This window comes from Onychostoma macrolepis, chromosome 22, assembly GCF_012432095.1.
Source record: "Onychostoma macrolepis isolate SWU-2019 chromosome 22, ASM1243209v1, whole genome shotgun sequence".
Lineage (NCBI taxonomy): Eukaryota > Metazoa > Chordata > Actinopteri > Cypriniformes > Cyprinidae > Onychostoma > Onychostoma macrolepis.
The window spans coordinates 13,076,519-13,088,598 of NC_081176.1; the positions used below are offsets into that span (position 1 = coordinate 13,076,519).

General features: G+C 38.9%; 1 protein-coding gene across 2 annotated transcripts in view; it reads right to left on the reverse strand.

The window, feature by feature from the left end:
- Positions 1–3,779: 3,779 nt before the first annotated feature.
- The window catches only part of LOC131530907 (gastrula zinc finger protein XlCGF57.1-like), a 36,416-nt gene continuing 28,115 nt past the window's right edge, over positions 3,780–12,080 (reverse strand). Inside the window, exons 3-4 of one of the 2 annotated variants that reach the window (XR_009268544.1) lie at positions 4,274–5,637; positions 3,780–4,120 (exon numbers count right to left, since the gene is read on the reverse strand). Coding sequence is in view for 1 of the 2 variants with exons in the window: in XM_058761422.1 (XP_058617405.1) it covers positions 4,409–5,637 (1,229 nt within the window). In the remaining variant the exon portion in view is untranslated. Of the gene's footprint in view, positions 5,638–12,080 lie in introns of both variants that reach the window. The other variant, XM_058761422.1, reaches the window with a different exon arrangement.

The following is a 12,080-nucleotide window of genomic DNA, read 5'->3' on the forward strand; positions in this document are numbered from 1 at the left end:
AATTCGTGTCCTCTCTGTGTCAATGTAGCGCCATTTTGGAGAGCATCCGATGGACGCAAAGTGCGTACGCTATTCTCTGTCATCAGTAACGCATGGATATGCTGTTTCCATTCAAATCAAAGCATAAATAAACGTACAATACGTATTCATGCTTTACTGATGACAGAGAATAGCGTACGCACTTTACGTCCATCGGATGCTTTTCAACGCTGACACAGAGAGACAGAGAGGAGACAAATTGTTGAATAAATGTTGTTATTTTTATTTTCTTTGCGTACAAAAAGTATTCTCGTCGCTTCATAAAATTCAGGTTGAACCACTGATGGCAGATGGACTATTCTGACGATGTTTTGACAGTGTAATTGGCAGTCAATGAGACAGTGTATAAAAGTTATCCAGATAGAAATTTGTTACCCATTCTCAATGGGAAAGTGTCCAAGCAACAAAAAAGTTGCCTGGCAAAATTGCTCAAAATTCAGCTTTACACCTTAATCCACCTTAAACCTACCCATACCACCAAACCTGTCCATAACCTTACCCGTATCCCACCTCAATAGCAGCAGAAGTGTTTTGCAATACAATATGAACACAGTAAGTAAATTGTACTTATTTTTTGAAGTACATAGTAGTTAAGGCCACCTATTATAAAGGACCAGATATAGTTCTAAAAACTTTTTAAAATCTAAACAAATAGCAGAGTACACACCATAACTATAACAATAACGGAACAAAAAACATGATATTGTCCAAATCACTTTCAGAGCAATTTTATACTACTGATGACTGATAAAAACATTGACAGCCAATCAAAATCAATCCCATGTTATAGAGCTCAAGCATTTACAGTGACAGATCACATAACTGCAGCAGCACATGCTTAGGATTCACTAATAAAGTTGTCTTTATAATTATCATTCTTGGTGCAAACAAGACTTAATAGTGGTACTTCGCTGGATGGCCAGTTTTCAAATGTATTTTATGTATTTTCAAAATACATTTTTGCAGGCAGTATTCTGTATTTTTATTTTAAATACATTTTCATGTATTTATGGCCATCTCTGGGTGTGACATGCGTTCTTTTAGACTCATTAAAGGGGGTACGATGCTGTTTCATGCATTCAGAGTTGTTTACACTGTTAAAGAGTTGGATTCTAATGCTAAGCATGGAAAGTTTCAAAAAACAATTTGGACGTATAACAGAGTATTTCTGTGCCAAAAATCTCGGGTTCGTATAAGAGAGTTATTTTCGATCGTGGCTCTTGCTGACGTAAATGATGGTGGAACTCCTTATATGGGCATTTCTCCTGGAAGAACGCGCCTGTGCATACATCGACCAGAGCAAGAGCGAGAGCGCTTCATCAACGCGCTTCATTCGGCTGCACTGCACGGGACTCGCTCGGGAAGAATGTCTCTAAAGAAGTGTGTTTTTGGTTGTGAGGGAAAGATAACCTTGTTCAGCTTCCAAAAGAACCCAGCGTTATGTAAACAGTGAATGCAGTTTGTTTTTCGGGGCAGCAACGGAGTTTATCAAGTGTGTTTGTTGAGGAACGTTTTATAAACAAGGCCCAGTTTGATGCTGGATTTGCACATCGTTTAATACTGAAAGATGGAGCGGTCCCAGCTATAAAAGGTCCCGGTCATGATTCAGAACTGCAGGTAAGTGAAACGGCATGAAATGTCTGTGTTTTGTTGGCGATCGGCGCAAGTGCTGGTCACTCTTTAGCTTCACCCACGGCGTGCCTCCAGGAGCTCGGCTTTTTTCGGAGAGAATCATAAAGCTATATCTTTCTTTTATAAATATGATAAAACTAAAGACTTTTTGGAGATATGAAGGATGCAGTACTACTCTATAGGTACTCAAGATTAACATGAGATTGGGTGAAACTGTGTGTGTTATGCCCCCTTTAAAGATTAATCTTGCAGCCGCATTCTGGATTAATTGTAGAGGTTTGATATAACTGGCTGGAAGACCTACCAAGAGAGCATTGCAATAGTCCAACCTGGACAGAACAAGAGCTTAAACAAGGAGTTGTGTAGCATGTTCCAAAAGAAAGGGCCTGATCTTCCTGATGTTGTATAAAGTAAATCTGCAGGACCGGGCAGTTTTAGCAGTGTGGTCTGAGAAATTCAGCTGATCATCAATCACATCTCCAAGGTTTCTGGCTGTTTTTGAAGAAGTTATGGTTAATGTGCCTAGCTGGATGGTGAAATTGTGATGAAGTGATGGGCTTGTTGAAACCACAAATGCTTGGCAAGGTTGAGCTGAAGGTGATGGTCCTTCAAGAAAAGGACCATCCAGCAAGAAAAGTCTGTTAGACAAGCTGAGATGCGAGCAGCTATCGTCGGATCATCAAAATGGAATGAGAGGTAAAGTTGAGTGAAAAAGAGAAAGTGAAGTGACGTGTGGCCAAGTATGGTGACCCATACTCAGAATTTGTGCTCTGCATTTAACCCATCCAAGTGCACACACACACACAGCAGTGAACACACACCCGGAGCAGTGGGCAGCCAATGCTGCGGTGCCTGGGGAGCAGTTGGGGGTTCAGTCCTTTGCTCAAGGGTCTCACCTCAGTCGTAGTATTGAAGGTGGAGAGAGCCTGCTTGACCTGAGACTCGAACCCGCGACCTTCGGGTTACAAGTCCGACTCTCTTTCCATTTGGCCACGACTGTGTCATCAGCATAGCAGTGATATGAAAAGCCATGTTTCTGAATGACAGAACCTTGTGATGCCATGTAGATAGAGAAGAGAAGTGGTCTGAGAACTGAGCCCTGAGGCACCCCAGTAGCTAGATGTTGCAACTTGGACACCTCAGCCCTCCAAGATACCTTGAAGGACCTATCTGAGAGGTAAGAGTCAAACAACTGGAGTGCGGTTTCTGAGATGCCCTTTGGCAATAGGGTTGACAGGAGGATCTGGTCATTAACCGTATCTAAAGCATCTGATAGATCCAGCAAGAGAAAACAACAGTAGTTGATGACTGACAAATCATAAAAGCTGTGAAAATGAACCCTAAAAGACGTGTCTGTAAAATCAACAACAACTTCCAGAAAGCTGGGGTGATGCTCTGACAATCTACTGTCCTCAGGAGACTTTGACATAGAATAAAAGAGGCTAAAGAGCAAGATACAAACCTCTGACCAGCTCCAAAAATAGAAAGGCAAGATTAGAGTTTGCAAAAAAGCACAAAGGTGAGCCAGAAGAGTTGTGGAACTGTGTTTATGGACCGATAAGACAAAGATGAACCTTTATCTAAGTGATGGGAAAGCAAAAATGTGGAGAGAAAAAAAACGGAACTGCAAATGATCCCAAGCATACAGCCTCATCTGTAAAGCATGGTGGAGATGGTGTCATGGCACGGGCATGCATGGATGCCTCTGCCACATTAAAGGCTGGGAAAAGTTTTTTAAAGGGTGAGACCAAGAGTCTGGTGATGTCTATGGGTCACAGACTCACTGCTGTGATTGCGCACAAGGGATCTGCAACTAAATAATAGCTTTTAATCTTTAATCTGCCTTATGTTCAATTGTCCCAATACTTATGCTCACATCAATGAGTGGGATGAACTCTAAAAGTGCTGTTCTTTTTATTTGGTAAAACGTGTGTTGAAACGGCTAATAATAAAATGTGACATTCTGTAGTTTTGTCTCATATTCATCTTTTCATCATATTTGCAAATGTCTTGACTCCACAGCCAACAGAACAATTTTGTCTTCACTGTTCCAATACTTTTGAAGGGCACTGTATAATATTAAACAAAATTAACAGAAAGGATTGTGCACAAGTCAAACTGTCGTCTTTATTCCAGTTGCTCTTTTTCTGTTGAATCGTGCTGATATAAACACAAAATTGAAAATTTACATGTATAAAAATATGCTTTACTTTCCTTCATGAAAGAGAGCAAAGGAACTAAGAGTTATACATACTGTACATAATTTTCATGTAGGAACAAGAGCATCAAAAAACAACTTAAATCATGCTAACACTATTCTACATTTATTTTAATCACTGCATAAAAGATAATACTGAATAACAAATGGTGATTAAACATGGACTAAAAGGATATAAAAAGGCGGCGGAGGGAAGGTTATGGAGCCTTGGAATCCACTCAGCTTCAAAGTCTTCAAAGAAAATTATATACAAATTGAACAAATTGCAAAAATCATAATACAGCATCATGATTTGAATTATATGTAGTAAATTCATACAACAATAAAACTTCTTAGATATTGTTGATTTGGGAGAAACTCTAACTTTGAATTTCACTGTAACACCTTTAGATGATGTTTTGTTGTTCTGTCACTTGTTGTTGCTGGTTTATATAGAAGAGATGTTATTGCTTGCTTTACTGGGTCATGTTTGGCGAGGACGTGTCACATTTAAATGTTTAAAATTTAGATATTCAGAATTCATGATTTCAGACATTTGTTTTTTGTATGACTGAGTAAAGATGATGAACGAGTGAAACTCTTTCCACATTGACTGCAGTGATACGATTTTTGTCCAGTATGGATCCTCTCATGTTTTTTCAGATGATCAGACCATTTGAATCTCTTGTCACAGTGTGAACACTTGTAAGGTTTTTCTCCAGTGTGGATCTTCTCATGTGATTTCAGATAATCTGACCGACTGAATCTCTTGTCACATTTTGAACACTTGAAAGGTTTTTCCTCACTGTGCATTCTCTGGTGCAGTTTCAGTTCAGCATCTCTAACAAAAGTCTTCCCACAGTCAAAGCACATGTGATCCTTCACACTGTTGTGTCTTTTCTGATGTAATTTTAAAGTACCCGACTGACTAAAACTCTTTCCACACAAAAAACACATGTAAGGCTTCTCCTTTGTATGAACTTTCAGGTGGTCCTTCAGCGCATCTGACCTAAAAAACTTTTTACCGCACTGATCACAGGTAAATGGTCTTTCTCCAGAATGACGACGCAGGTGTACTTTAAAAGTGCATGACTTTCTGAAACTCTTTCCACACTGATCACATGCAAACGGCTTCACTCCAGTGTGGATTGTCATGTGTTCACTAAGAGATCCTTTTTGTCTGAAACTCATCCCACATTGATCACATGTGTGCGGCTTCTCTCCAGTGTGGATAGTCATGTGTTCCTTGAGAGATCCATTATGAATGAAACTCTTCCCACATTGATCACATGTGTACGGCTTCTCTCCACTATGACCTCTCATGTGAATATTAAGACTCTGTATGTATGGGAAACTCTTCCCGCACTGATCACATGAGTACGGCTTTTCTCCAGTGTGGATTCTCATGTGATCCTTAAGGCTTCCTTTCATTGTAAAACTCTTCCCGCACTGATCACATGAGTACGGCTTCTCTCCAGTGTGGATTCTCATGTGATCCTTAAGATTTGCTTTTATTGGAAAACTCTTTCCGCATTGATCACATGTGTGCAGATTCTCTCCAGTGTGGATTCTCATGTGTACTGTCAGGCTTCCTTTTACTGTGTAACTCTTTCCACATTGATGGCAGGTGAAAGACTTTTTGGCTTTTCTTTTCAATAAATTACTTTTAGTCTGTGAGCGACTCAAAGATTTCTCACTAGTTTGGACATGATGATGTTTCTCCTCTGCCTCACTCAGATTTTCACTCTCCTCACTCTCTTCCATCAGGTCTAAAATGAAAGCAAGAAAGGGTTATGTAAGGGGAAATATAAATAATTAATCATAACTTGTTAATGGAATTAACTTGTAGCAGAATTAATACTACGATCAATTAACATGTTCATTAATGTGAACACCTAAAGTGTGTAAATTCATTTCTGAGAATTGTTTCTAAACGCATTATAAATGTTAGAAAGGCATTGCTGAAACATTACAAATACTGTGAACGATGTAGTACTTAATTGTGAAGTTAGACCGTTAAACAGTTTTTCACCATTTTCGTGTTCAGGATTTTTATTTAGGCAGGGCTAAAATCATTACTCAATGACAAAGTGGAGCCACCGAGCATGGCCTCTCCACTAGGTGTATGATATCAAAGTACAGTAAGAGCTATAGAGAACAGATGGCTTCTTACACTTTCAAATCACTCTCACAGTACTTTGATGTCATACACTTGATCGTTCTGCACAGCGCTGCTTCAAGTCGAACACACCTAATAACTAGCATTAGCATCAGTAGTTCGCCCGCTCAATCGCGAGTTACTGTCATTACCGTTAATTACTACAGCCTACAGTTTGCTAGCTAGCTATGACTTCATCACATAAAAGCATAATACCTGGTTGCGATAATATACAAAACAGCTCGGTCTCCTTTTTTAAATTAAGTTCCCATGAGTGGGTGTGGTTTCAGTGCCGCAAGCGGAAACACCCCCAGCGTTTGAGAGCAGAGAATACTGCTTTTTTCCCCAATATTTGGATACCTTATTTTCTTTACTTGGCGGGGTGGTTAATAGTACATTTTTCTATGGTGTGACAAACTCAGAACATACACTTAATATTGCTTTATATGGACTTTAAATTTTGATCATTTATCAACTCTCAGAGGCGATATTTTATTGTGGCCACAGAAAAATAATCCTTTCTCAGCATATAGCCATATAGCTTTCCTGTAGCTCAACTAGTAGAGCATGGTGCTAGCAACGCCAAGATCATGGGTTCGATTCCCAGGGAAAAGCAAGAGCTGAAGAGCTGATAAAATGTAAAAACTGTAACTTGAATGCAATGTAAGTCGCTTTGGATAAAAGCGTCTGCTAAATGCATAAATGTAAATATAGCCTACAGCGCTTAGAGCATGTAGAAAGATCAGGAATCGTCTAAGAGACAATAATCTGCAGACAGAATCAGAACTAGAGAACTCAATTGTATAGTATACAAAGTTTTATGTACTAAATCACGAACACAGAACTAGTCTACATAAACACACACACAAATCATGCATACATGGGTACAAGTGAAGGTGGATAAAGAGAACCAGTCAGAAGCAGGGGAAATTAAATCAAGTTAACTGTTTGAACGAACCATCAGTTTATAATTCACCTTGTTAATCAAGGGGTCCACAGCTTACACTAACCTAGTTAGTTAACAGTACGATACATGCACTGCCTTCGCAGTTGAAGCAGTCTCATGGAGTCTCTGAAAAAGGTCTTGATAGTGCCATTCAATGGGCTGAAATTGCAATTTGTATCAAATGGCACCCTAAACACTTGCGGACTTCCTACGAGCACTTTCATGACATAACACCATGTTAACTGTCGGGAAGAGGTCTGCTGCGAAGATAGCATCAGTGCGAGCTCAGGAAAAGTGTGCATCGAGGGCACATATCAACTGCAAAGGGACACTCGTGAGCACCCTTCTAAAACCTAAAATGACAAATGGGACATCCATATGGTCATGTGGACTTATAGGGATAGTTCACTCATGCTTGTGTTGTCCAAACCCGTATGTCCTTCGTTCATCATTGGAACACAAATTAAGATATTTTTGATGAAATCCGCTAGCTTTCTGACCCTCGATACAGAGCAATGTAACTGACGTTCCCAGACCCAGAAACGTAGTAAGAACATTGTTAAAATACTTAATATGACATCAGAGGTTGAACCGTAATTTTACAAAGCTACGAGAATTCATCTTGTGCACAAAGAAAACAAAAATAACCACTTCATTCAACAATTCTTCTTCATCGTGGTACTCTCGATAATGGCGGAGGACAGTGACGCAGAAGAGATGTTGAATAATGTCGGTATTTTTGTTTTCTTTGTGCACAAAAAGTATTCTCGTACCTTCGTAAAATTATGCTGCTATGAAAGTTGATTGTTTACATTTTAAGCCTTGACGCTTTAAGATGCGGAATTTAATTTGGTTCTCATACACTCTTATTATGGACTGATATCTACAGTGAGGAAAATAAGTATTTGAACACCCTGCTATTTTGCAAGTTCTCCCACTTAGAAATCATGGAGGGGTCTGAAATTGTCATCGTAGGTGCATGTCCACTGTGAGAGACATAATCTAAAAAAAAAAAAATCCAGAAGTCACAATGTATGAATTTTTTAATTATTTATTTGTATGATACAGCTGCAAATAAGTATTTGAACACCTGAGAAAATCAATGTTAATATTTGGTACAGTAGCCTTTGTAGAGGTCAAACGTTTCCTGTAGTTTTTCACCAGGTTTGCACACACTGCAGGAGGGATTTTGGCCCACTCCTCCTCACAGATCTTCTCTAGATCAGTCAGGTTTCTGGCCTGTCGCTGAGAAACAGGGAGTTTGAGCTCCCGTCAAAGATTCTCTATTGGGTTTAGGTCTGGAGACTGGCTAGGCCACGCCAGAACCTTGATATGCTTCTTACAGAGCCACTCCTTGGTTATCCTGGCTGTGTGCTTCGGGTCATTGTCATGTTGGAAGACCCAGCCTCGACCCATCTTCAATGCTCTAACTGAGGGAAGGAGGTTGTTCCCCAAAATCTCGCAATACATGGCCCCGGTCATCCTCTCCTTAATACAGTGCAGTCGCCCTGTCCCATGTGCAGAAAAACACCCCAAAGCATGATGCTACCACCCCATGCTTCACAGTAGGGATGGTGTTCTTGGGATGGTACTCATCATTCTTCTTCCTCCAAACACGTTTAGTGGAATTATGACCAAAAGTTCTATTTTGGTCTCATCTGACCACATGACTTTCTCCCATGACTCCTCTGGATCATCCAAATGGTCATTGGCAAACTTAAGTCGGGCTGGACATGTGCTGGTTTAAGCAGGGGAACCTTCCGTGCCATGCATGATTTCAAACCATGACGCCTTAGTGTATTACCAACAGTAACCTTGGAAACGGTGGTCCCAGCTCTTTTCAGGTCACTGACCAGCTCCTCCCGTGTAGTTCTGGGCTGATTTCTCACCTTTCTTAGGATCATTGAGACCCCACGAGGTGAGATCTTGCATGGAGCCCCAGTCCGAGGGAGATTGACAGTCATGTTTAGCTTCTTCCATTTTCTAATGATTGCTCCAACAGTGGACCTTTTTCACCAAGCTGCTTGGCAATTTCCCGTAGCCCTTTCCAGCCTTGTGGAGGTGTACAATTTTGTCTCTAGTGTCTTTGGACAGCTCTTTGGTCTTGGCCATGTTAGTAGTTGGATTCTTACTGATTGTATGGGGTGGACAGGTGTCTTTATGCAGCTAACGACCTCAAACAGGTGCATCTAATTTAGGATAATAAATGGAGTGGAGGTGGACATTTTAAAGGCAGACTAACAGGTCTTTGAGGGTCAGAATTCTAGCTGATAGACAGGTGTTCAAATACTTATTTGCAGCTGTATCATATAAATAAATAGTTAAAAAATCATACATTGTGATTTCTGGATTTTTTTTTTTAGATTGTGTCTCTCACAGTGGACATGCACCTACGATGACAATTTCAGACCCCTCCATGATTTCTAAGTGGGAGAACTTGCAAAATAGCAGGGTGTTCAAATACTTATTTTCCTCACTGTATTTGCACACACTCACAGTGAGTGACCATTTTCTTGGGGAGCACAGTTTTTAGGAGACCAGGAATAAAAGTTGTTTAATCTGTTGTTAGAGAGTTTACTTAAGACAGAAGTCCTTCAATGAGCTTACGTCATAAAATTATTTTCTACCTGCATTAAAAGCAGGACAGTCCAATAAGATATGTTTCTCACAATGCCCAAGTAAATCTCATGCCAGTTTAAAAAAAGCCAATGGGCATCATTTAGCAATATAACGTAAAAACATACAAATCAACTTACGGCATGGTTTACCTTTGATTCATGAAATATTCGTATGCCGCCAATTCAAATGATCATACATTGATAAATGTGGCAGCTGAAAACAATCATCATTTGATTATCATGCCCCCTAAAAACCCTGATTTAGAAGCCTTGCCCCTAGATAAAAAGTAGCAATAAACATAAAACAAGCTGTATTTACTGTGAACATACAAATGTCAAGCTAAAATACATTTATTTAAAGCAAAACTGAAACAGCATTGGGCTCACAAGCCTCATTTGGCAAGAATCCAAATGTTTCCATTTGAAGAAGGTGATCCGCGAGCAAAGACTGAAATTTGCTCAGAAATTTCCAGTTTTTCCGGAGCCGGATGGCTGCAGGGGAAGGAATCTTCTGTTGCTGGTAGCTTCTTCAACAGCGGGAGCGTTGAGCAGGTTGAGCTTGCTTCGGCTTCATTGCAGAGTCAGTGAAGAGATGGTCTCCTCGCTGAAGGAGAAGATTCTAATGAAATGGCGCTCCAGGCCAACTTATATTACAGTCGGCTCTGTCCCTTCTGGCTGGCTCGAGCGCAATTGGTTTGTACAGCTACAAATGTTAACAAATCAGGCTTCAATAACAGTGTAAACAGGAGTTTCCCCCATAAGTTGTCAAGACAACGCAACGAGTTACCTTTCGATAGGGAACCCACTACATTCTTGATATATTCAGGATATCCTGGAAAGACTATAAAACTCTGTAATAGTATTATTTCTCAGCATTTGAGATGAATACATGATACAACAAATTGTCGCCTTGGAATTATAAGGCTCTATCTGCATTCTGAGTGGTTTTGAGATATTGAGCTTCAAAGTTTTTGCATTCCATATAGCAAAAATGATATGGGGAACAAGTCTCTTTCCTACATGAAAATGACAGAGACCCTAAATGTATTCTAAATGTACAATATCAAAATCCTCTCAAATTTTTAAATGGGGATTTTTGGAACAGGTCAAATGCAGATAGAACCTTCTAATTCTAAAAAGTCATTTTCCGCTTGTAATTATAAGGTTCCATCTTGTAAAACATTAATTGAAGCAACAAATTGCATCAAATACATATACATTTACTACATATAATTCATGATATATATATATATATATATATATATATAATTTGTTCTAAAACAAAATTAGTGTTGTAACAATGTGTCAACATGTATGAGAAAGGTAAATTTAATGCTTTCTTCATCACATTTATTCCCTATTTTAGGCCCCTTTTTTTTTTGCTTGGTTAAGTTAGGCACAAAGGGCAATACTAAATATTTTGTTTATTTATGTTAATTTTAGCTAGGATTATAGTGGGTAATTAAACACATTATTGAGGTAACAGTTAAGGCAGCTGACATTACTCTAATCCATCCGACCAGGACTTTATTCCACAAAAAGCGGGAAAATGTCATTCTCTTTAAATCAGTATGGCCGAGATAACATGCTGACGTTTATTGTGGTAATTAAGACCCCATCATTTAAATTGTTGACTATTTGATATTTAAGGATCAATGTTGTAAAATTTAAGACATTTTAAGACTTTAAACTGCATGAATATTTCGCCAATCATTACATGTTCGGGTCTTTAGCGACCCAGACTTATATCCAGCACGGATGGATCTCTAATTGCTGCAATAGAAAACTCTCCTGATATTTTAAGAATATAAAATATATATATTTAAAAAAAAAAAAAAAAGAATAAAATAAGCATACTTTCTTACCTTTTGAAACTTAGAAGGGTTCGATTTGAGCAGATGATTTTACCATCACTGCCATTGTCAAAGCGAATTTCCCCAGTATACATTCAGCATCTGGCTCATATTCACGATCTCAATAGATTCTCAAAACTATCGTTTTCAGCCTCTTCAAAAACAACATTTTGATCGCTGTTTACCACATCCACCATCAAACAACAGTGACACCTATATTTCATTATGTACAGTAATTGCTCTGCAGTAAAGCCATTCAAGCCAGTTCAATTTTTGCAGATGATTATTTGTTTTATGCATGCGCTAATTATGAGTGAAAAATCATGTCATCATTAAATTTAATTAAACAGTGCCACTTTGTGGAATAAAGGTAAATTGTACTTATTGATTATGCAGACAGTAATTATTGTTGTTTAATCTTCCCTGCTGTTACGGAGCAGTCCGGCAACATGACAAAGAAAGTTCATCATGATTGGTCCTCTTGCATGCATTCGAAGTGCTGATTGGCTGATTCACAGATAGAACCAAGTTAGAGTTCGACTTTTTATTTAGAAAACAAAAAGGTTCCATCTACAAAGTACAAAAAAATAAATAAATAAATAAAAATTATATATAAATAAATCACAATGTAAATAAG